At 44.0% G+C, this 23,540-nt stretch overlaps 1 protein-coding gene across 1 annotated transcript in view; it reads left to right on the top strand.

The window, feature by feature from the left end:
• The window catches only part of LOC117746383 (receptor-type tyrosine-protein phosphatase N2-like), a 99,331-nt gene that overhangs the window by 8,423 nt on the left and 67,368 nt on the right, over positions 1–23,540 (top strand). The window contains exon 2 of the mRNA XM_034555472.1: positions 16,860–16,924. Within this exon, the coding sequence (XP_034411363.1) occupies positions 16,860–16,924 (65 nt within the window). The remainder of the gene's footprint in view (positions 1–16,859; positions 16,925–23,540) is intronic.

Raw genomic sequence — 23,540 nt, 5'->3', positions numbered from 1 at the left:
AATACATTACATGCGAAGCCCACTCAACAGCATTACTATACATTCGTGGTGAATGCAGAGAACGCATAGGCACAAGGCATCAGACCTCTGATGTTACATACAGTTAGGGTTTATCGCCTGGTCGTTTAATTGGTAATTAAACAATACGCTACAGATTAACAAACTGGGTCCAGGATAACAACTGGAATAAAACCTCCATCACAAATATCTGTTTTTTTTAAAGCATTTCAAGGTTGTTTTCTTCCTTTAAATCCATTCTGCAACCTCTACCTCTATTCGCCTCTCTGTCTTCAGTCAACACAGAAAAGGTATTAATGATAGTGAACTCCTTCATCCCCGTACCTGTTGTTGACACTCAATACCTCAGAAATTGCTTGGCCCTGTAGGTAAAAGCCAGGCATTGGATACAGTGAGGGCTCCAGGGAGAAGGAATATCTCCCTCTTATCCTTTGAATCGGTCCCACAGATGTAGCTTCTGAGTGGGCGGTGGCAGCTTAATGCCAGTTTACCCACCGGTCACCTCCCTGGCTTTTTTTTCCGTATATTTATTTTTTTCAGTCTGCTGGCGAGGCAAAGAGCCAAAGCTTTGGCGTGATGTTTTTTATATGCCGGAAGCTGCCCTTTATTCACGATCTAGACTCTATCGCTGGGCCTCCTGAGGGGAACCGCCGGTCTTCAGAACCCCCTCCCAAAACATCCCTCCCTCCCTCCGCCGCCTATTTCTGCTCCAAGTCATCTGGCATTTCTCCAAAGCTGAGCCATCCTCTCCCAGCAAGAGTTTATCATTATTAACATCATTGTTGTTAATATTATTAGTAGAAGTACAGTAGTAGTAAGGTTGCAAGACATCCTTGTTTTTCATCTCCGAGCTGCGATAAAGTAGCTTGTCATATTTCAGGGTTTGCTGTCACCTCTTCGAATTCATCACTTTCCCCCTGCCTGGATTGTAATTGGGGGGGGGGGGGCGAGATATCTTGTCTGGCACGGATACCGTCTTGATGTGAAACTCTGTGTTATCGTGGATTTACCAATGAGGCCACTGTGCCCCTAGGCTGCGTTGATACCAGGATGTGTGCACTCTGCTCTCCGGTTTGTCTAATGTGGCCATCGAGGCAGGAGTTTTTGTTTGTTATAGAGAAACGTGGCCAGAGTCGTGTCTTTTTTTTTTTTTTTTTACTTTTCTTCAGTCGCACGTATTTTCTCGGAGGCTCAAAGAAATACATGCAGCACTTGTTGTCAGGCTGAAATATGGATAGCCTTGGAGATGTTATCTTCTTGAGGCAACAAGGCAGATTTCAAAGTTTCATTTTCAGGGGAAATAACATTAGTTTAGAACAAACATTGGACCTCAGTGAAATAGAACAGAATTCTAGAATGCTTTTAAATGTTCCTGTGACGCTCTGGAAACTCTACTTTGGCCTGTTCTTAGTGCATATGTGCATGTGCCATAGTATTTACACAGTGGTACAACACCTGCCCTTATATAGTGTTTAGTATAGTATTGATATATCGTCCAGATGCCTCGTCATTCAGCACACCTGGTGAAAACAGATTTTGGTGGTTAACATTTCGTGTAGATGAATTCCACTTCTCTTATTTTTTTCTCTTTACAGGAAATTAAGAGTAAATGTAATTGAAGTTTAAGAGAATGCACAACGCCCAATAGCCCCATTACTCAGTTATTTATCAGCAAAGAATGCTGTTATGGTATAAATGCAGATTGACACAATGACTCCAACTACAACGGTACAACCCTTCTCCCTTGTTGAACGCCACACATGTATCCCGATATGGATTTACTGCCCCTTCCCTCATTGGATAATTGTGTCAAGCCAAGTGAAGTGAGGGTTAACACGGTATAGCCTCGCTATCTGAGGTCAGCCCTCTCTCTCTCTGGGATCCTCCTTTAAAGATGCCGACACGCTCGACCGGCCGTGCGTCACTCTGAAGTTTCCTAACTGACTTGTAAAGAAGCGCACGGCAGACTTTTGATCCGTTTGTTTTTTCCTCTCAAGATGCAACCTAAAGACGGCATACGTGTCAGTGCAGTGTCAGTTCTTCACTCTTGTATTCAGGCTTGAAGTAGGATGGATTTTGAAGCGAGAGAAATAAGGATGTGTGAATGTTGTGAGATGATCGTGACCTCCGCCAAGGGAGTTAAAGGTCCAATGTGGAGTTTTACATTCAATATTACTCAACAAAATACATTGTTTGTATTCTTGAGCTCTAAAGTAAAACACATTTTTTCTTTGTTCAACGTTGGGCGATCCCATTTTCTGCCATTTGTTACTGTCTATTACCAAATTCGAAACGTTAACATCTTTGAATGACCTCCGCACGATGAAACCCGAAGCCCACATTCACAGATGAAGACCATGACAAAAAGCTTCAAAGTGGAGCCGTGACTTCATTGAAACAAGTTGACATTTAGGGGCAATCCTGCAAAAGAATGTATCGGACTCCACGTGATTCAGGCTGAATCTGAGCGCTCGTGAATCACCCCTCGTGCTAGAAATCCTTCTGATTTAGTTCGCCAGAAATCCACACTTGCCTTTTTCTGTGGTTTGATACAAAAATGGATTCAGTTGCAGGCGGAATTTTTTCTTTCCTTCTTCTAATATTGACAAAATACCTTCAGTGCAGCCCTGGCACAGGAACGAGCTCTCTGAATGCTTTTCGTTTACAATGCAGCTGGTGGCGACATGAAATATGTCGCATGACTCCAATCACCCGCATCAAGGTGAATGCGTTTCGAATACGTGAAATGTACCTCTCAGACAGGCATTTTTTATATCTTTCTGGTGTCTTGATACTTAAATTGCATGCATCGTTCCTTTCCAATAACTTTAATGGATTTAGTGAAGCACTCTTATCCTCTTGGACTGGTCGTCTTGTGCTAGGGTCAGTTTTGCTGCACGTATTGCCAATGTTTACACAAAAGCGGCGTTTTTTTGTTGTTTGTCATGGCCTTCAGTCGACAGGGATCCAGGAGAAGCTGCCACGACGTGAATAAAATTGAACAACCTCGAGTGTCTTTCAGATAGATTATTGTACAGGAAAAAAGTGAGGAGGCGGGGGTAAAACCCTTTGAAAGCTCAAGGTTTTTCTCCTGCAGCGTTTGCACTGCTTGTCCTCTCTCAAGTGATAATGGGAAAAAAAAAATTCCTGTAAGTGGAATTTCTGCAGAGCAGAAGCCGGTGCTATTCCCCGGTGACGGCCCCCGCCGCCTGGCTACCGAGCCGGCTGGCCTTGGCTGCCTCGCAACGCTAACGGGCTGCACGGGAATGAAAACATGCCCATACACGATCATTTTTTTACAAAAAAAAAGGCGAGATTGGCGGATTGGAAGTAAGATCAGTTAAAAAAAAAATAAAAATAAGACTTTCAAAGATCTGATTGTTGTGTCGAGACATTTGCTCGATCTTTAACTGATGAATGAGGAATCTTTCTGCACAACGGTACCGTGTTAATGTTTATTGTTTTTTTTCTTGTGATTATAGTTTGACACAATTTCACTCAAAGTAGCCCTTAGCACAAACATGGGCGCAGTATCAGAGGCTTAAATTCATAATTGCATCCACAAACATTATAGGCATTATGTCGCACTTAAAAGGGAAGATTCACCACCTTCACATGTGCACGTCCAATCAGTCCTGATGCTGAATTCTGCTGAAGAAAAAAATTCCCCAGCGCTCCTGCATTGACCGAGAAAGCTGATTTATTAATTTAGTTCTTTTCCTGTGCTTACATTTACCAGGATGAAGTGTGTGAGCGCACCACCACGCTACACACTTTTAGTCAGATAAATAAACTCTGTTTGATGAACTAAGACAGATGTGATTGCCTCGGTAACGCATCGTAAAACACACTTCATGTCTCCCACTTCACTGCAAACTGGACAGAAACTAAAGAAAGCTCACACACACATAACGAGATGACTATATTTCACTGTAAAAAAAACATTAGATGATACAGATTTAATATTAAGAATCTGTCCAGAAGGCTTCTCGTCACTGCGGATGCACATTGAGGCGTTGGCAGAAGGTAAAGAAACGTCTCACCACAACATCTTGGTACTGCTTCTTGCATGGATCAGTTGTACATATTATAATCTGCTTGAGCCTCAGTATGCTTCACATAAACAAGACACCGGTCGGGAGGTGAGAATCCCACCATCGCAGCCTCTTTCTCTTGAGGTGTACCCCGATGACGCTCTCATTTCTCAGTCGCTTCCTGAATAGCATTCATGGTGTTGCACTCCGTTGCACATGCAAAGAAAAAGTGATGGAAGTTGTGGAAAGAATGATGAAAGAGAGCCTGAGAGAAAAGTTAAAAGAAAAGTTGTTTTACCTCCAAGTACCTGCCGTTGGCCAATCAATGCTTAGAGTGGATGTGGCGGTTGTGGGTTGTTTCAGCAAAGCCAATGCTTGAATTCCGAGGATGTAAACCGTCACCTGCGGCTCTCAGCGTCCCATAATCCAATTGTGTTTCATGTATTTGTTTAATGGAGCATTCAAGGCAATCCATGACAACTCGTACATTTGTGAAATATCACGTGACCGTGTTGTATTTACGATGTGCCATCCACTACTCATTGGAGAATACATTGCATGATCCGGACAAACAACAGATGGCTGCAAGTAAGGAAAACATATTATCTGAATCAAACTGCTACTTAACTGTTGGTATTCACCCTTTAAACTCAACGTCCTAGTGATAGATTTGACCTGTAGGCCTGAATGCGTTATCCTTTTTTTTTTTGGTGTCTCATTTGAGGCCGAGGACCAGCTTCACTCAGACGATCCAGTCCTCTGAAAGACGTATGTTTGTGGATCCATAAGAGGAATGATCATAAATGCTGGACAGAAGCAGGATTAGGGGCCAGAAGGATGGCTCGTGGAAGTGGCACGTACCACGAGGAGAGTTCACACTTGAAGTCGATCCAGCTCAAAACATGCCAGACGTGTCTTGGCTCAGTTGTCGAGGATTAAAAAAGAGTTGCAAAGTGATCCGTGTGCCAGTTGTCGCTCCGGGACACGGTGAGTTTTTCTTTCCATGCTTTGTGGGCCGGATTGCGAGGGTTAGTTTAAAGATGCATTTCCATACAATTTCGAATTACCTGTCAAAAAAATAATCCACGCATCACAATATTAAAGTCATTTAACTGAATTACTTCCCATTACCTTTTGATTACCTCAAAGATTTATGTGCACGGTAGTATCGTTCTTCAAAAAAATAAAAATGTAGTAAGCTTGTAATGGTAATAAACCCATAGACTGTATAGTCTAGGGGTTTATTACCATTACAGTGTACAGTGTACAGTGTGGATGTAGTAATCGTGACGTCACCCGTTGGTTTAAAGCCTCAAGTTCGGCGATTTTTCCGTCGCCATCTTGGATTACGGCTGTCGCCATGTTGTTGTTTTTGCACCCAGTGAACGTATGTCACCGTATTTGGAGTGACGTAGAGACGCCGTATTCTATATACTGAGACCGTAAACTCGTGTCTACAATGTGTACTGATCATAATAAATCAAGTGAGAAGTAGGGTCGTTTTCTCTTAGACTTCTATGCAATACTATGGACGTGTCCTGGAGGCGCAGAAATGCACAATGTGTCACTTTTGTTGGACGTTAACAACCATCATGAAACAAAGATTCTCAGAACTCACGGATGAAGAGCAAGCAGCCGCACATGACAACCTGCATTTTGGTAAAACGGAAAGAAATTGGATTTTCACACATGCATGCCCCAAAGACAAAATGAAATCACCAAGAAATTAACCGCTAATCATATTTTTTTTCCTGTTGCATCACGTTTTAATGTGACATGTTGCTGCCTGAACCAGCCCGTGTACCTGCTGATCTGACGGCGATGATGAGTCGTGTACTGTAAAGGTCATCCATCAGAAGGGGGAGAAGTGGGAGGGGGTGAGGCAGGAGATAGAGGGAGAGTGATGGAGGAGGGAGGCGTTGAGTGTTGGCTTTCCATGTCAATTTTTCTGTTGGGAGCAGTAAGTGGGGCTTCTTCTTCCCACTCTGCGACATCGGCACTGACGGAATTTTTTAAGCGATGTGATTACTGTAGCATGTTTCATTTTTTATTATATTTTGCTTCGTTTCAAACGTTTCTGTGAGATCATTTATGTCAATATCTTGTTTGTGCATTAATATGGAACAAGAAATTCATGCTGATTAAAGGGGAATAGCCTAGCTTAGTATAAAGACTGCGAGCCAGAGTAACCCAGCTAACTGGCTGGGTCCAAAGTTCAAAGATACGCCTATACAACACCTCTAAGGCTCAATAATTAATGCACCATTACTTTTTTTTTGTTATGTCGGATAACAATTTCTCAACGTTAAAAATCCTATTTTTTGGCCACCTGGCGGCGGCGGAAACGAGGTATGAAGACAGGTTTTGCATCCCGTCACCTTTTAAGTTGACAATATGAACTTGTTCAAAAACACAGACTTAATTACACATCAACAAGTAACACAGAGTCGTGTTTGTGTCACCTCATGAATGCAAGTCCCACATTGTCTCTCTTTAAGCTGTTTTTGGTCTCCACCAACCCCTGAGTGCAGAGCTGTCAACTTTTCAAAAAACCTTGGAGTGAGATTTTGTCGGGGGTGACCAACATTTTGCCGCGCACGCAGCCACACACGTTGGTGGCTCAAATATCAGGAAATTGGTTGTGCGGCGTGAGTGCGTGTGAAAACATGCAAATGCGTGTGTCACACGGCGAAACCGTGAGAGTTGGCAGCTCTGTGAGTGAAAGATCTGTCTCTTTCGCTGCTTGTTGCTCCACCTCGTGCACCAGCTACTCTCTAACTGCCGTTTGCTGCTGAGCAGGGAGTGAACAGTGTTTTTTTAAAGCTCTTTTTTCTATTTAAATATCTATTGTTTTCCCTTATTTTTAAATAAACTTATTAAAGAAATGACACTTTTTTTTTTCCTTTTCATATGCACAAAATGTGCTGTTTGTGCTAGAAAAAGGCCCACAATGCCCGGGCCTCGGAGGGTTGACGCAGCATCGCATAAAGCATACACACAAGCCATTATTCAGCCTGATATGTATGATTGTGTCACATGTGTAAAAGGACCTGCAATTACATGCGTGCCCAATCCAGACGGCATGCACTTCCGTGGAGAATCACACCCACATATCATGTTGCTTCCCACGCCGTGCGAGCTGCGTCAAAGAGAAGTGTCATTGGTCTCGTTGCATTCCCAACTGACATTTTACTGTCTCCTGCTCGTTTCCTCATGAACATCGGTAGTTTGATTGGCTTCTTTAAACCGACGACTTAATCCGTGGTCCTTCGCAGCTCCAAACGGGCAAAAATGCTCGTCTCTTGTCGACCGAAGGAGGGAAAAGTCGGTGGTCTCGTCCTTCAAGCTGCAGTCGGCTTGAATCCACGTCAATGAATTCCAAAGGTGGCGATGGAAATGGCGTGAACACGTTCAGAGAAACCTCTCACGGTTCCTCCACTCTCCATCTGCTTGCTCTAAAAAACGGTTTCTTACCAAAATATCGCTCGCCAGGTTGCATGTTTAGTTGTATGTTTTAGCCATATTCATGTTTTGAAAACTATCATTGGAGAAGTGTAGATATTTTTATTGACATTCTCTTCAGTTAGATTGCATTTAAAGGTTATTTATTTGTAATTTAAGCTGGGTCCCCAGCTGGAATGGAACCAGTGGTGTGATGCTTTTTCCAAACTATTCCAGAACTGGCTCGATGCCGCTTACATTTGCACCTCGCAGAGCGCTTTCTTTGATCGCACTTTAACCGGACATATTTTCTTTGAACGTGGCCAAAATACGCGACTTAAAATTCTGAATATGATTCCTACCAATGCTGACAGGTTTGGAATCCCTTTTTAGCTGATGCAAATTAAAGATGAAAGCATCTTGCTGCTGTTTCTGACTGTACCTTCAGGATGAAGCCACCAAGTCTTTGACTGTGAAAACTTGAGTCCTTTAATGGTTTGACCACAGTCACCCATGTGCATCTCCAAGAAGCACTTCAATAGAGTTTAGATGATTGTGAGAATATGTTTTATAATAATAATAATAATAATAATAATGCATTTAATTTATATAGCGCTTTTCATAGTACTCAAAGACACTTCACATAATTAAAACATCCTAAAAGCTAAAAATAAATAAATAAGAATAGCTAAAATACAGGTAAAACAAATAAATAGGGACTTTGAGTCGCTCGGACCCTGATAAGAAAACAAAAACAAAAACAAACAATCACACATTAAAAGCAGTTCTGAACAGGTGGGTTTTGATTTGTGATTTGAATGAGGAAAGATCAGTGCAGTCTCGGATGAGTTTGGGGAGAGAGTTCCAGAGGGAGGGGGCAGATATGGAGAAGGCTCTGTCACCCCACGTCCGGTGCTTGGTCCTATGTGGGATGGACAGGAGATCGGCATCAGAGGAGCGAAGCCGACGGGATGGAGTGTGGTGGTGGAGTAGGTCGGTGAGGTAGGAGGGGGCCTGATTATGGAGGGCTTTGTGAGTGAGGAGAAGGATTTTGTATTGGATCCGTTGTGGGACGGGGAGCCAGTGAAGGCTCTGGAGAACAGGGGTGATGTGATCACGGGAACGGGAGTGGGTGAGCAGGCGAGCAGCAGAGTTCTGGATGTATTGGAGTTTGTTTAGGATTTTGGAAGATGTGCCATAAAAAATACTATTGCAATAGTCAATTCTGGAGGTGATGAAGGCGTTGGATTAAAGTTTCAGCAGCAGATGAGGAAAGTGATGAGCGGAGACGGGCAATGTTTTTTAGGTGGAAGAAGGAGGTTCTGGTGATTTGTTTGATGTGATGTTCAAATGAGAGGTTGCTGTCAAACATGACTCCGAGGTTGCGGATGTGAGGGGAGGGAGACAGAGTGGAGTTGTCAATGGTGAGGCAGAAGTTGTGACTGGTTTTGGTGAGAGATTTGGGGCCGATGATGATCAGTTGAGTTTGAGAAAGTTGGTTTGCATCCATGATTTAATGTCAGTGAGGCAGTTGGTCAGAGTGGAGTGAGTAGCAGTGGTAATGGCTTTTGTGGAGATGTAGAGCTGGACATCATCAGCGTAGCAGTGGAAGAGGAGACCGTGATGACGTATGATGTTTCCAAGAGGGAGCAGGTAGAGGATGAACAGAAGAGGACCAAGCACCGAACCCTGGGGGACGCCCTGAGACAGAGGAGCAGTGGAGGACGTGCAGTTGTTGATGCTGATAAATTGTTGTCTGTTTGTTAGATATGATTTGAGCCAGGAGAGAGCAGTTCCGGTGATGTTGAGGGACGATTCGAGGCGGGAGAGAAGGATGTTGTGGTTGATGGTGTCGAAGGCTGCAGTGAGATCCAGGAGAAGGAGAATGTTGAGGTGGCCAGAGTCTGAGGAGAGGAGGAGGTCATTTATGTTTGTAAACTGGTCTGCACAACAAATCCAGAGGACCTAGTCACTGCAAACACCCACTCAACTCGTATTTTTAGAGAAGCGTTCACATACTGTATGTGCTGTAATTGTTCATTATTCAATAGGAGGGGTGTCACCCACCGAGCAGAACATGATGTCTCCCAAGAGGTTTAGACCAGGGGGCAGAACATTTATATAAAAAAAAGACTATTAGTAGACTATTGTATTTCATTTCTTTATAAAATGTATATTCAAAAAAATTAACTTTCTTTCTCACACTTTTATCTTGAGGAATTGATTCTGTAGATTAAGCGTTGCTTCACCGACAACTCGATTAGAGTTGTTTTGTAGCACATCGCTGAATAATAAAAACTAACAGAATGAATATATATATATGTAGGACATCGTGTGGAATTAATGCCTAAAATATAAAAAGCACCGTCGTCTGTCTGGATGCCACGTTTCTATGTTATTGTCGTCGTTCGTATTTCACTTCAAATTAATTTTGTGTTTTGGGGGGGGGGGGGGGGGGGGGTTATGTCCCATTCATTCATTGTCTCCCCTCAATCGGCCCGCTGCAGTGCCCATATGGCGACAAAACAAACACTCAGCGTTACTTACACTATCCGGGGCGCGTCGGCCGGCCTGTCGGGGACTTCCTCCCATGGCTGAAGACGGAGAGCCCCCCCACCCCCCACCGGCTGGGTGATGCTTGGCTCGGGCCGTGGCTCGGTTTGATAAATGGCATCCCCAGTTTTTTGGCAGCCTTATCTCCGGCCCCGCCAAGCGATCATCATCTGCCACTTATCAGCCCTATAAACAGGAGGAGGGGAAAGAGGATAAGGAATGGAAAGTGAACGAAGAGGAAAGGGGGGGGGGGGGGGGGGGGGGGGGGGGTGAGGTGTGGATAAAGAGTAAAGGGGAACGAGGAAGGACTAAGAATGGTGAAGAAGAAATACAAGTCGTGACTATAGGAAGGAGGGAAAGGACACAGACTGGGATGTGAAGAAGGAAGGGAGTGAGGGAGAGAATAAAGGGAGAGATGGAGTGGCACTTTGGGAAAAGAAATTGCACAAATCAAGTTTTTTGAAGCCAGAACAAGGTTTTTTTGCGTTCCATTTTTGGACTACGAGATTTTTATGACTCGAGACTCAATTTCTCAAAAGGTCACCTCCACTCGGGGGAATATATATATATATATATATATATATATATATATATATATATATATATATATATATATATATATATAATTTTATTTTCTTCTTCTTTCATCTTGGAGAGAAAACCTCTTTTACACACTTCCCAACTGCTCCCAGCGGGACAGCAGCTCTTTACACCACGTGAATGCCAAGCAGCTGGTGGATGGAAAGAAGAAAAAAAAACACAACAACAACAACAACATCAACATCTCCTAGTAAAAAACAAAACCGAGGTCAGAAAAATGGCGGGATATATTTGGTTTCACATTTCCACCGTGATCTGCTAATAAACGCCTGTTATTGGGGACAGTGCAGCGAGCCCATTAATTTGCCCCCCCCCCCCCCCCCCCCCCCCCCACACACACACACTTCCCCCGGGGTCCCCAGTGTCACATCAGCTTAATGAATTGTTTGTGTGCACCAGTCGAGGTGTTTACATACCTGCCTTTTCAAAATGTGAACGCATCACGCAAATGTCAGCGATTTGAGCGGTTAGCGGTTTCCGGGGCGACGGGGGGGGAAACAAACGCACCGCGGCTGTTTGCCGGCGGTATCTGGATGCAGCCGGAGTTCGGCATCAACTATGGGCGGTGTGGTGTGGAGGGGATTTATTTTAAAAAATGGCTGTTTAATTCTGATCGTGACAACTAATCAAGATTTTATAATATATTGGGAATAAATCAAAAGTGAAGGACTCTTAGTGACGGATCCACAAATCACTCCTCTTGAGCGAAGGGAATCAAATAATACGTCGACGCGTGTTTTTCGAGTTTTATTTATTTCAAACATTTGGGGAAACGCTGCCGTCGTTCCCTGAAGGACACACTTTTAACATCGCCTCCTTGTCTCAGGACCACAGGTGATACCGTCGCAGGTGTTTAGTTAAAAGGTTTGTGAGTTTCTCTCTCCGGCTGGAAAATGAACAGAGCGAACTTTGAACCTTTTTAAATTGGAGTTAAAAAATTAACTGGTTCGATTTTGGTGGTCGTAACTCAAGAATCCAAATGCTCATCATGACCATTTTTTTTTGGGTCAAACTGTTTCTATATTTCTCTTCTCCTCTTTCTCCTATTTCGTCGTGTTTCTCTTTCGTTCTCCCACCTCTCCTCTTCTTGGTCTGTCTCTTTCTCCCACCTCTCACTCTGTCTCCCCCCTCCGTCTGTCACCCTCTCTCCTCATCTCTTCGCTCATTCTTCACATCCCTCTCTTTCTTTCTCTCGTTCTCTCTCTCTGTCCCTTTTCTCTCCTGGATGCCGTTTTGGCCCCCCCTGTTTTTTAATTTAATTACACATGGCATTGTCTTCATAAAGGGCCCCCCCACCACACACACACACACACACACACACACACACTTAAATACAACCCAAGCCACTGCCGCTGGTTCATACTGCATCCTATATCACTGCCGGCAATAACCCCCCGGGGGGGGGGGGGGTCAACAAGGAACAGATTGAAGGCTGAAAAGTTGATATCGTAAATCAAATTAATGCAAGCGAAACCATATCTAATTAAGACGCTTTTGACAAACCGACATGCTAATCTGTTTTGGCAGAAATACTCATGGCGCGTGGCGTCGATTATGAGTTCATTGAGAAAAATTGTAGAAATGTTTATACTCTACGGGGGGAAATGTTGGAAAAAATACTATTTATAATTAATTAATACTTTTTAATCTTAAAGAGACTATTAGCACAAATATTACATAAATGGACATATTTATTTATAATATTTCTATATCTTTTATTGTCTATGTTGCTATAAAACTCTCATTTTAAAGTCTTGACTGAATAATAATTTGGTTGCGGCAGGTTGTGACTAAATGGAGGCGTTCACATTATTTTGTCTACTCTGAACCAGTAGAACATTCAATCTCTTGGTCGTCATTTCGACCACCAATTTAATTTCCTCCTGCTTGGCATCGTATCCATTAAATATTCTCACGTATTCTTAAAATGTCTTTTACTTAAGTTTCATCAGGTTTATTATTTGTTCCCATTGTTATCCAGACAATTCTGCCCGTTTTCATCATTTACAACTATTAAATATCTTTTTATATTTTTTATTATCAGCGAGATTGTTGGGAGCTTTGGACAGAAAAAAAGCAACAATAAGCACTGGTTGCTTTTTGTTGCTTTTATATATATATATATATATATATATATATATATATATATATATATATATATTAATTTGCCCAGGGATTTGTTCTCAGGATCAACCAATGTGATGATTACATCCCTGTACTGTGTCACTGCCGCTGCCCCGCCTCTGGTTTTTGAAGGATGGCTGTTGTTTTCTTCTCATTATACGGCTGCTGAAATGTACCCGTGAGTCTGAGTGAGAGGTGTGGATGACAGGGCAGGGTGGGTGGGGTTAGTGGTTTTGAAATAACGACCCTCTCGCTGCTGCAAAAAGCATCTATTCTGTTGGTCCGGGACGCGCGTGGAGCCGGCCGGGGCCTTTCCCTTTTGTCAAAAAGTGAAAAATGAAACATTTCTGAATCCCTGGCACTCGCTGTGTTTCCCTCTAGGCGCCTCAGATACATTGAGTTAACATAAAGCACAATTCAGAACAGGGGCAGTCCGGGTGACAAATGAAGCGCCTCTGTGTTTTTTTGTTGTTTTTTTTTTTTTACAGAAAAATAAATGGGGGCCCCTTTTTTTTTGTAGAAATGAGATTCGGTCCTCGTTACTTCCTTCAGGCCCCAGAAATGTATCCGAGTGCTACAATGGAAGATGGAATATTCTTGAAATGGAGAAGAAGAAGAAGAAGAAGAAAAAAAAAAAAAAGGGAGAATAATCTGAGTATGGATCATTTCCCTTCAACTCGCGTCTGTGGTCCATCTCTGCTTGGCTCCCATTTTTTTTGTCAAATTACGGCTTATTTTCACACCGCTCCGCTGGGCGTGAAAAAAAAAAAGAAAAAGTCGGCAGTCGGGTCTGATCACGACACCCAGCCTCACCGCAGCTTCTTCAAAATGGATCCAATTTGGGTTTTTGGAGAGAAAGCTCGCCGGGGTACAAATGAGGCGGCTCGGCTCGCTCCCCCCGTCCATGAGTGCCGCTCTTATCCGACTCGGGACTCATCTGGAGTCTGCAGGAGAGGGACGGGAGTGGATGGTCTGGGTGGAGCTCTTTGCTACAGGCCGCGGGGGGGGGGGGGGGGGGGGGGGGGGGGGGTGAGGAGGGGGAGGGAGTGGAGGAGTGTGGGGGGGGGGGTCCAAAGACTAGTTGGTTAATTAGAGGGAGCGCGCTCCGCCTGTGATGTAGTCACACTCTTGCTGGCCGCGTGGCAAGTCTCTCTCCGGGGGAACCCGTGTTGATTCAGAGTTTTCTGATTCCCTCCCAACAAAAAAAAAATCCTGTCGAGCGCTTTCATGTTTTTTTGTGTTCGGGGGAATATCAGGCTTTTTACTCTGATTCTGTATCAGGCATTAGCTGTGTGTGAGTGTGTGTGAGTGTGTGTGTGTGTGTGTGTGTGTGTCAGCTTGTCAATTAAATAGATTGTTTTGCATGCCAATTACCAAAAGGCATTTTAGGCAACAGAGTCTGTACTGGTTTCGCTGGTCCCAGGGTTGCCTGCTGTTTACCATCTCTGCCTGTGTTTCATTTGAACTGAATTAATCCTTTTAAAACATTTCCGGATCCGTTGGCTCCTCCGCCGCGACTCGCGTTTCAAAGTATAGCGAAGAAAACGAATGAAACCGATTTGAACTGTCGAATGAAAGGAAGTTAACGCTGCAGTACTTTTCCCCTCGTTATCGTTCCAGAAATGAAATTTTTTTTGATTGAGATGTGATATATGGCACAAAATATGGTCACTTCTTTTCATTGGGGTTGCCATGTCAGCCAAATTAAAGATGGCGACAAAATGCTAAAACTCAAGGCTTCAAAACATCAGTCCTTAAACTAACGGGTAACGAGACGATGACTATGTCTGTCGATTTAAGTACAATAAGGAAAGGTTTCTTTTTTTTTTCCCCTCACAAAAAAATTATCCAAAAGAACCAGTAAGAGTATTGATGAGGATTAAAACCGAATTGATAAGAGCACGAGCGTTAATAATAAAAATCCTCACGATACCTGCCCCTAATCTTCAGTGTCCACATTGAGATCCGATCCGCCTGTCTGGAAGGGCTGAGAGGGAAGCCTCCGGAGGTGCCATCATGTACAGTGCGGAGGGGGGGGGGGGGGGGGGGGGGGATTGTCAATGTGGACCCCAGGGTGAAGGTTTGAGGGGGGGGGCTACCCGCTGACAGCACTATTAACACACGTCGGCCCACTTGGCTATCGCCAACAAGGTGTCCATACATCTCTGTCCGGGGGGCGCGGGAACACCGACCAGTCTGCCGCTTCTCCATTAGAAACAGCTCACGGTGGTATTCATCACAGCATATGTAACCCATATTTCATGGACACCCGTCATTAAATATCGCACTTGCAGGCACCTTATAGCTACACACTTAAAATGTCTGTAACCTCAAGTGGCATTTCTAGGCTTGAGAGAGTCCTTTTTCTCGAAGGTGAACGATGTGGTTTCACCGTAAAGAGGCCACTCATTTAGACGGTGGTGTTTTTAAGGTCGGCGGGTTACGCAACGCCCGGGCGACACGAGCTAATCACGCTCCGGCAGATTGAAGGGCTGATTATAAAATCTGAATTTTTGCAGGACTGTGGCAGAGTCAAGCCTCGCTATTTTGCATATCCTTCATCTGCCTGGTGCGTCAACAAAAGGAGAAGAAGCGCTCTCTCTCTCCGTCTCCACACCGGCGTATTCAGATGCAAAGTAAAGTGAATGTAATTATGTACCCTTTTTTTACATTTTTTTTATAGCGTTCTCATAACATTTTGTTCCGGCTTTAATATTGCGCTCCACCGTGAATTTAAATTGTATCCCTCTGTTTGTTTGCCTTCAAGGCGATGGGGGGGGGGGGGGTAGCTTTGTGCAGGGTTTAATTCTATTTGTGGGGAAATTTGTTGTAATGTTTGCCCGGCGGCAGGTCAGGTTAGAGTTTCATATTTCATAAAGTGAAGATCTGCTACAGTAATAGCTCATTTGGTTCTGGAAGGGCAGAATATATTGTCGAGGCCCCCGAGGAGGTTTTACTCGTCGCCCTAATTCAGCAGACGTTGGCGTCCGGGAAGTGCTAACGCGATAACCCCGATGACATCACCACCTTCTCCAACTGTTAAGCTAAAGTGTAAAGAGTACGACACCGGCATTAGTTTTAACGGGCGTGCTGGCGGAGAGGTGAATTTACAAAAAAAAAATATGTGAGGGGGAGGTAAGAACTTTTCGCCAAAGCCTAATAATATGGTATCTTTACGCAGAAGTCAAGACGTGTGGGGATATCGCAAGAACCCACAAGAACCCACAAGAACCCACAAGAACCCACAAGAACCCACGGTTCCAAGTCAATGCCGAAAAAATGAAAACATGGCGGTACACGTTTTTTCCCCAGTAGCGTCGGTACCGGTGATCACTAACAGCATAGCGTGTTCTTTGGCGAGAAACTTGGGCCTGGATCATCAGGGATTAATACTCAATGAGCAAAAGAAAAATGCAAACAGTAATAAAGGAGTGTTATGTCAATGTATGTTGGAGCACTTTTTCTTTCTTTTTTTTCACTCTCAATTAAAGAACAGTCGCAGTATCGCGAATGGAGCGATATCTTGGCCTTGCAATAGTCATTTAAATTGTGTATTGAACAGGAGCAAAGAAGAAAGAGGTATACACATCAAACTAAACCACATTATTGAGGTGCAAAATTCCTCCCTACACATTAAGGATCAAGATTTAAGAGTCTGGCTGGATTTGAGCACAGCAATAGTTTAAAGTCCTCAAGGACTTAAAGAAAAACATATAAATAATAATGCACTAATGTGACAAAAATGTGAAAATTACTGTGATTTGTTTCTTAAACCCAATGGTGTGAGAACATTTTTTGATGTTTTTCAGTCATCTGGAAGATTCACTTGTTATACTAATAATCATTTCCAAGATGGATCAAACCAATGAGGTTCAGGCTCTCTCTATACATATTTAATATTTAGGATGAAGGAGGAAGTTATTGATTTTGTGAGCGTTGGTGTATTTTGTACCAGTGATTATTAGCAGCTACATGGATGCATACTGCACATTAAAGGTCTTGTTTCTACACAGACAGGTTGCACACATATTACATTTTTAACCTTTAAATGTTAATAATGGTTGTGTGTTTGTTTTTTTCTGACTGTAGTTGAGCAGAAAGAAGCCCTGGAGAAGGAAGCAAAGCTCATCATTCTGGAGGCCGGGGTCACCGACGTGAGTACATCGGTTTTCACTTTCAACGTAAATCAAAGAGTGACCCAGTGGGCTGGACCATGGACCCTGTCTTATGGAACCAGGGATTCATCCCATGTTGGTTGATCAACTCTGGCTCCCAGTTGTTGCTCCCAGTTCATCCCGAACCCAGATGTGGGATGAAGTCAGGGCTCTGAGTGGGCCAGACGAGTTCCTCCACACCAAAGTGGGAAAACCACGTCCTCTGTGGAGATGTCTTAGTCACGGTCTTCCTCAAAGACTTAAATATTGTCAGGTAGCTTTTTTTAATCTTCATCACTCATTAATTTACTGGAATGAGAGATCGTTGTTGTTTCTGAACAAACAACTTCCATTTGCTTTTCTTTCCGTTCGTTCTTTTTCTCACTTCCTGTATCGGCGGCGTGAAGGTAGTTTACCGACATCTCATGTTTGCTCAGCTCAGTTTTGACAAATTGTGCGACTAAACTAGCTGCTGTATATTGTCTCATGATCAAATAGAGATTGAACATCCGCATGCATATTATACCAGATAAGTTATTGTTTTCATTTTATTTTTGATTATTTATATTTTTTGTATTTTATGTAGGCAGGATATCATTTTGATTTAGATTGCTTCTATTTGAACTCAAAATATGAAAACCCTGACAAGAGCATATATATATATATATATATATATATATATATATATATATCAACGGGTGTAATTTACCGGGCCTCTTTTTTTCGGCGTATATGTTTCAGAGGTGGCAATCTCTCCGTCGAACACATTGTCGTAGGACCCGCTCTACGCTACCCTCCCACACCCCCACAACCCACCCTACTGCCTGCTCTTGTCTTTACTTACGCCCCTGGACTACATTGGGGAGATTCACTGATACGTGTCGATGAAATCTATACAAGAGAGATACGGCTACATCGATACGAAGCTATGAATCCAGCGCCAACGTTGAGGGGTATCAATTGAAAATCGATACGCCCCACGTAAACCAGTACAGCTAGAAAAAGCACCACGTGTTATTTGTTTGCACGAGCTGAACGAGAGCGAGGTGCCTCTGTGAGTGCAATGGAGGAGACAGAGAGCAAGACCCAGACGTCGGGTAACAAGTCGATTGTGTCCTATTGCGGACTTTGAATCAAGATGCGTGTTCAATCGTCCGAGAGGGAAAGATACAAACTTAACTGCGTTATATATGTAGTTATACTTCCAGTAATACTTCCAGTAAGGAGCATTTCTGATGATAGACGCCTACTCCACCCCCTCCACCTCCTCTCTCGGCCTCCCTCCCTCTTGGCTTTCATCTCTCGACATTGCTATTCTCCGCCGCCTCCGAGATAAATAGACTGCTGAGCGTCTGCACTCGCCCACTGATTCAAGAGTTGGTTCGCCATGCTTATCAAGGTGGCAGCAGCGTGGTCTGGGAGGGAGCGGGGGAGGAGGGGCGGAATGGAGGGGCCTGTCGTGGTGATCAATACCGAGCTGCAAACAGGAGCCAATTATGGCCAATCGAACGTCCGTTGTAAGAGAGAGAGAGGCAGAGAAGCGGAGAAAATCCCTCCATCACAGGCTGCCAGATAGAGGAACTCTTAAGAGTCTGAACCTGCAACCAAACATCCATCACCACCCCATACGGTGGGTATTTCAGTTTTTATCATATTACTGTAAAATAGGAATATTAACATACTACATCACAGCTGACAGGTTAAAAAAACACACACACACAAGAAACAATAGTTAGTTTCTCAAGAGTGCAGAGGAGGCGATTTGTTTCCCAGGCCTGCCGGTTGAAGAAACGGATTCTGGTTTTCCTCATCGATGCCCGTGCATATGCATGTCCCGTCCCCCCCCCCCCGTCCCCCATTTGAGACCAGGATAGCATGAACATTTATTGATTCCCCCCTGTGGGGTTGTTGCCGGAGCCCAGTTAATGGGAAAGAATAGCTTTTCAATGAAACCAATAAAGACAAACCAGGCGATCGGTAAAACGGAACATAAATTATCGCGGGGTTGTTAAAGTTTATGCATCTGACAATACAGCACGTGTAGCGTGTCGACTTTAAATGACATTTCTCTTGCTTGTTGGTGTACACTAATGCGTTTTTTTTAAATATAGGGTGCCCGGGTCTAAAGAGCCCAAAGATCACTTACTGGGCAATACTTGACTCCATTTGACTTTATTCCTGTCTGTTTTGTAGTCCTTTCACCCCCTTGGATGTGGCAGACATGCATCTGTCAAGGAATTAACCTTTTATTGCAAATGTAACGATTTGCAGAGAGAGAGGCGCTGCAGGAGATCCAAATGATATTGTTATCCGGTGAAACAAGATGCATTACTAGCAGCCATGCCGCGCTATCCTATCGGGAAGGAGGCTGAACGACGGTGCCAAGTTTGGTGAGGGGAAAAAAAAAACGGCATGGCCATTTTCAGAGGCCGTCGCCATTTTGATCACTTTAACATAATCTCATGCAGTTGGGGGAAAAACAAGCAAATATTTTATTTTCGCCTATTTTAAAATGTTGTATTTGAATATTTCTGCATACTGGGGTCCTACAACATTAAATAGGTATGACTGGAAAGCCGATGAGTTCCCTTGCATTCATGTGGGATGATGTTAGACCCCACAGTAGCCACTTCACATCAATGATAATCACAGCCTTATGAAACACCCTAGAGACAGAGGTCAGAGGTCGTATGACTTTTCTGGGTATATTGACAATGAGGAGGTTTCTGATTAGCTTCCAAAACAGAAGTGCTCGGCATCCAATCTGCACCAAATCACAACTTACGTTTTCCTACGGTGTCCCTCAAGGTCTTGATGACCAAAATTGCTGAAACGATTATTTAGAAATTGAAGTATAACATAATGTTCTACACCCTTTTACACATAATTTGTTTTAATAGAGCTGCATCTCAAATTCATCTTCAGGTTGCCAGCTTTCAGATGACGGATGACACGTCAATGAGGCATTTCCTGTTGACCTGCTACCTCCCCCCTTAAAGACCCCCAAGTCCCCACGGATGACTCGCACTCTGTTGTGCAGCCCTGTGTCGTAGAATGACAACAAGTGAACCTTGAAGTTGAACCTTAGAAGACATTGAGTAAATGCTGTTTAGAGGGAAAGGAACCCGAGGTCCCATTCAAGAGCCGGTCCGATCCGATCCTGTCGGAGTGAATCAGCACCTCTTCGGTCTTTATTCGTGACCGCACTTCCAAATTCTTCACCTATCGCGTTTCTGAGATATCGAGGCGGTAACTCGCCTTTCATCATGTTTTTTTTTCCTCTTTTTTGTTCTTTGGAATTCAGGACAGCGCCCAAGCTTCAGTGAGGAAGTATCTGCTTTCCTAACTCTCTTAAGTGCAGGCAATTTACTAAATACCGGCCATCTCTTGAATAAATCTAAGGGAAACGCTAAATAAACCGAAAGCTCTGGAAACTAGCCGGAGCCGCTGGAGAGCCGCTCGTTGGTAAAATAATCAATTCTGTTGATGTGCAACGTGACGACTGCAGCAAAGAAGTTGATTTGACAACCACTGACGAGTGAAAGTGAGAGGAACACGTCTTCATTGTTGCTTTGATCCTGGACCCTTTATAAAAAATAATAATACTCAAGCCTCGATCAATTAAAAAGGCTTACAAACCGCTATAAATTAAAAAAAATATTACAATCGCAAAGACAAAGAAACCAAACGTTCGTTGTACACAGTCAACAACAAAATGAATGAAGAAAAATACATTTTTAGAAATCACTTACAAATGATGCAGTGTCGTGCAATACAAGACAACAGCTGTGTCTATGTATGTATGTGTACACACACACACACACACACACAGCTGTTGCCTTGGATAACATTACATTATAATGGTGTCCCCAATAAAGTGGCCACTCAGCATATGTTCCAACGACTTGTCCCGCTCTCTGCCCGTTGGATCGGAGGAGATCCTCGTTCCGTGGCTTTGATCGATTAACACCCCTTTATGAAAAACTCAAGCGTCCTCATTTAAGTTTCTCTCTGAAGGTTTTTCGTGCGACACGCCGCCGCTTCTCAAAAGAAATGTCTTCAGGCCGTCACCTCACGCGGCTTCGTGATCAAACGCGACCTCGCCGAGGCCGAAGAGAACTCAGCACCGTGGTTACCACTTGGAGACTTGCGTCCAATTAAGAGAGAGCGTGGGTGTCTGTGTGTGTGTGTGTGTAGGGAGGGAGGTATGGAGATAAGGTTGCCGTGGCAGCAACCAGATTATAATTGTCCTTGAGTGGCACTAATCCCCCCCTTCCAACCCCGGCCAGCTCATTTTGTTCACCGCAAATCAAGGCCGCTTCCAATCAGACTTGTCTGAAAGAGAGATTTCACAAATAAAGGGAGGCGGGGAGGAGGGATGGAGCTAATGAAACAAAAAGGGGAAGAAAAAAAAGAAGAATAGATGGCTTTTTCCATCACCACTTAACACGCTACACAAGAATACAGGCAGGCAGGCTTTTTGCTACAGATTCATTCAAGTATTAAAAAATTACTGATTTGAGCCGGAAGAGGAGTGAACCCATGAGCTGCTACTCTCAAAAGGGGGGGGGGGGGGGGGAACCCTGTTTTTCACCCAGGAGAAGTAATTAAGCGATACGTCTCGGGGAGGTCAGCGGGGCCGACGTGTGAAAATCTGTCTGGGATTTTATATTTTAACACAGCCCCAAAAGATAGCGGCACGGTGAACGCTGAACTAGAGGCCGCCACATGGTCGGATTCACTCCTCGTTTCACAGCATTGCAGGAGATTTTTTTTTTTACATTACATGTCATTTAGCTGACGCTTTTATCCAAAGCGACTTACAATAAGTGCATTAAACCATGAGTCCAAACTCAGAACAACAAGAATCAAGCAAGTACAATCTCTTCAATAACGTTAAACTACAGAGTACTATCCGTACGTGCCGTTTTGGTCGAGTAGAACGTCACGTCCTCTCTTCCCCACCGAACAACAACAACGGAAGGACGGCTCCCGCGGTGATTTCGCCGAGAACGCATTACCGCCTCTGTGTTCGCAGAGAGGGGGGGGGGGAGAGGGCGAGTGATACCATCGCTCGTAATGACACGGTGTGTGTTTTGTGCCGCCTGCCCAGGTGCCTGAGAACAGTGCTGGATTTGAAAGAGAATATTCATGAAGCAGAAAGACACACACACACACACACACACTGGATCAAGGTTGTCTGTTCACCACGGCGCCCGGCTCTATCTGTAATTTTCATCACAAAGAGAGAAAATGAATCATAGAAGATCAAAACAATGGCATGCGTGTGAGCTCGCATACATGCTTTTTTTTTACCTGCGCACGAGTGCACCTGAGCGTACACCCATCTGCATCTCCTGCCATATATATTCAAATGGCTCCATGTAAAAAATTGAATTGAGAGGCTGTTGAAGTGCTGGCTCTTCCTTTTTTTTTTTCTCTCTCTGGCCGAGACACAGAGCCCGAATGGCCTTTGATATGGTAATGATGGCTCACAGCAAGGGGCCCTAGGGGCCAGATGCATGCTGGGATACATCCCAGGTGCCATTCATAGTATGTGGTCGACCTGGTTGTGGAAGACAGTTTACATACCAACAGAAATCAAAATGTAATGCCTCCTGACTATGGAACACGTTAACATTTATATTTTTCATAAGATATTTTCTGAAGTCCGGTTCTGCCAAGGTTCTGCTTGCATTCTCTCTAATGACCAACAGGGGGGCGACTTCTCTGGTTGTATAGAAGTCTATGAGAAAATGACTACTCCTCTAGATTTATCCCCTCAGTAAACATTGTAAACATGAGTTTATGGTCTCAATCTCTAGTTTCAAGTCTTCTTCAATACAGCATGATGTTCATTTAGTAAATTATGGTCCATTTAGAGTCAAACAGTCAAACTGCGACCTCTTGGCTGAAATATCGCTGTTTGTTCAAACCGTCCACCTCCCCTCCGTGTGTGAGTGAGTCCTCTTTCAAGATTATGTGGATAACAAACGTAGAAATGTCGTGAGACATCTATGAATTACGGTGCACTATTTATTTCGTAGGTATTCCTGCGATAAGCGTCATCATAGATACAACTTTGTTTTCCTCCAGTGTTTGGTTTTCCTCCCAAATCCACACGAGTCGTTAACATTTGAAAGTGCTGAGAAGAGGCTGACCGAGTGCAGCCACGGCCCTGTTGGTTTATTAGAAATCGATGGCAAAATGCTGACGTAACTTATTTGAACCGCTTCACATATTCCCTTTAAGTCCAGTGGGGGCGCGGGGGGCGCGGGGGGGGGGGGGGGGGGGGGAGAGACAACGACTCGTTATGGAGGTTTGTCACATAGCATCTCTATTTTCAGCCCAGCCTGCCTCCTACCTGGTTTGGTCTTGAAGCGCATATTGTCTCTCTGGAGCTACGCTTACAGGGGCTGTGAACGCCCCCGCAGGGCTTTCTGGCAAACAGCGTGGCACCGCAGACAGCTGGCATCCATCGGCTCACGCCACCTATCCTGTTTTCCCCAGGCGCTGAATGGGCTACAGTTGAGGTCATCCAGGAAGAAAGACGAGAAGAAACTTCCCAGAATTTCACTACAGTCTGGATCTCTAGTTCTCTCAGACAACACGCGCC

This window comes from Cyclopterus lumpus, chromosome 17 (assembly GCF_009769545.1).
Source record: "Cyclopterus lumpus isolate fCycLum1 chromosome 17, fCycLum1.pri, whole genome shotgun sequence".
Lineage (NCBI taxonomy): Eukaryota > Metazoa > Chordata > Actinopteri > Perciformes > Cyclopteridae > Cyclopterus > Cyclopterus lumpus.
Note: the sequence above shows the minus strand (reverse complement) of the source record. Positions and strands in the feature narration are given on the sequence as shown.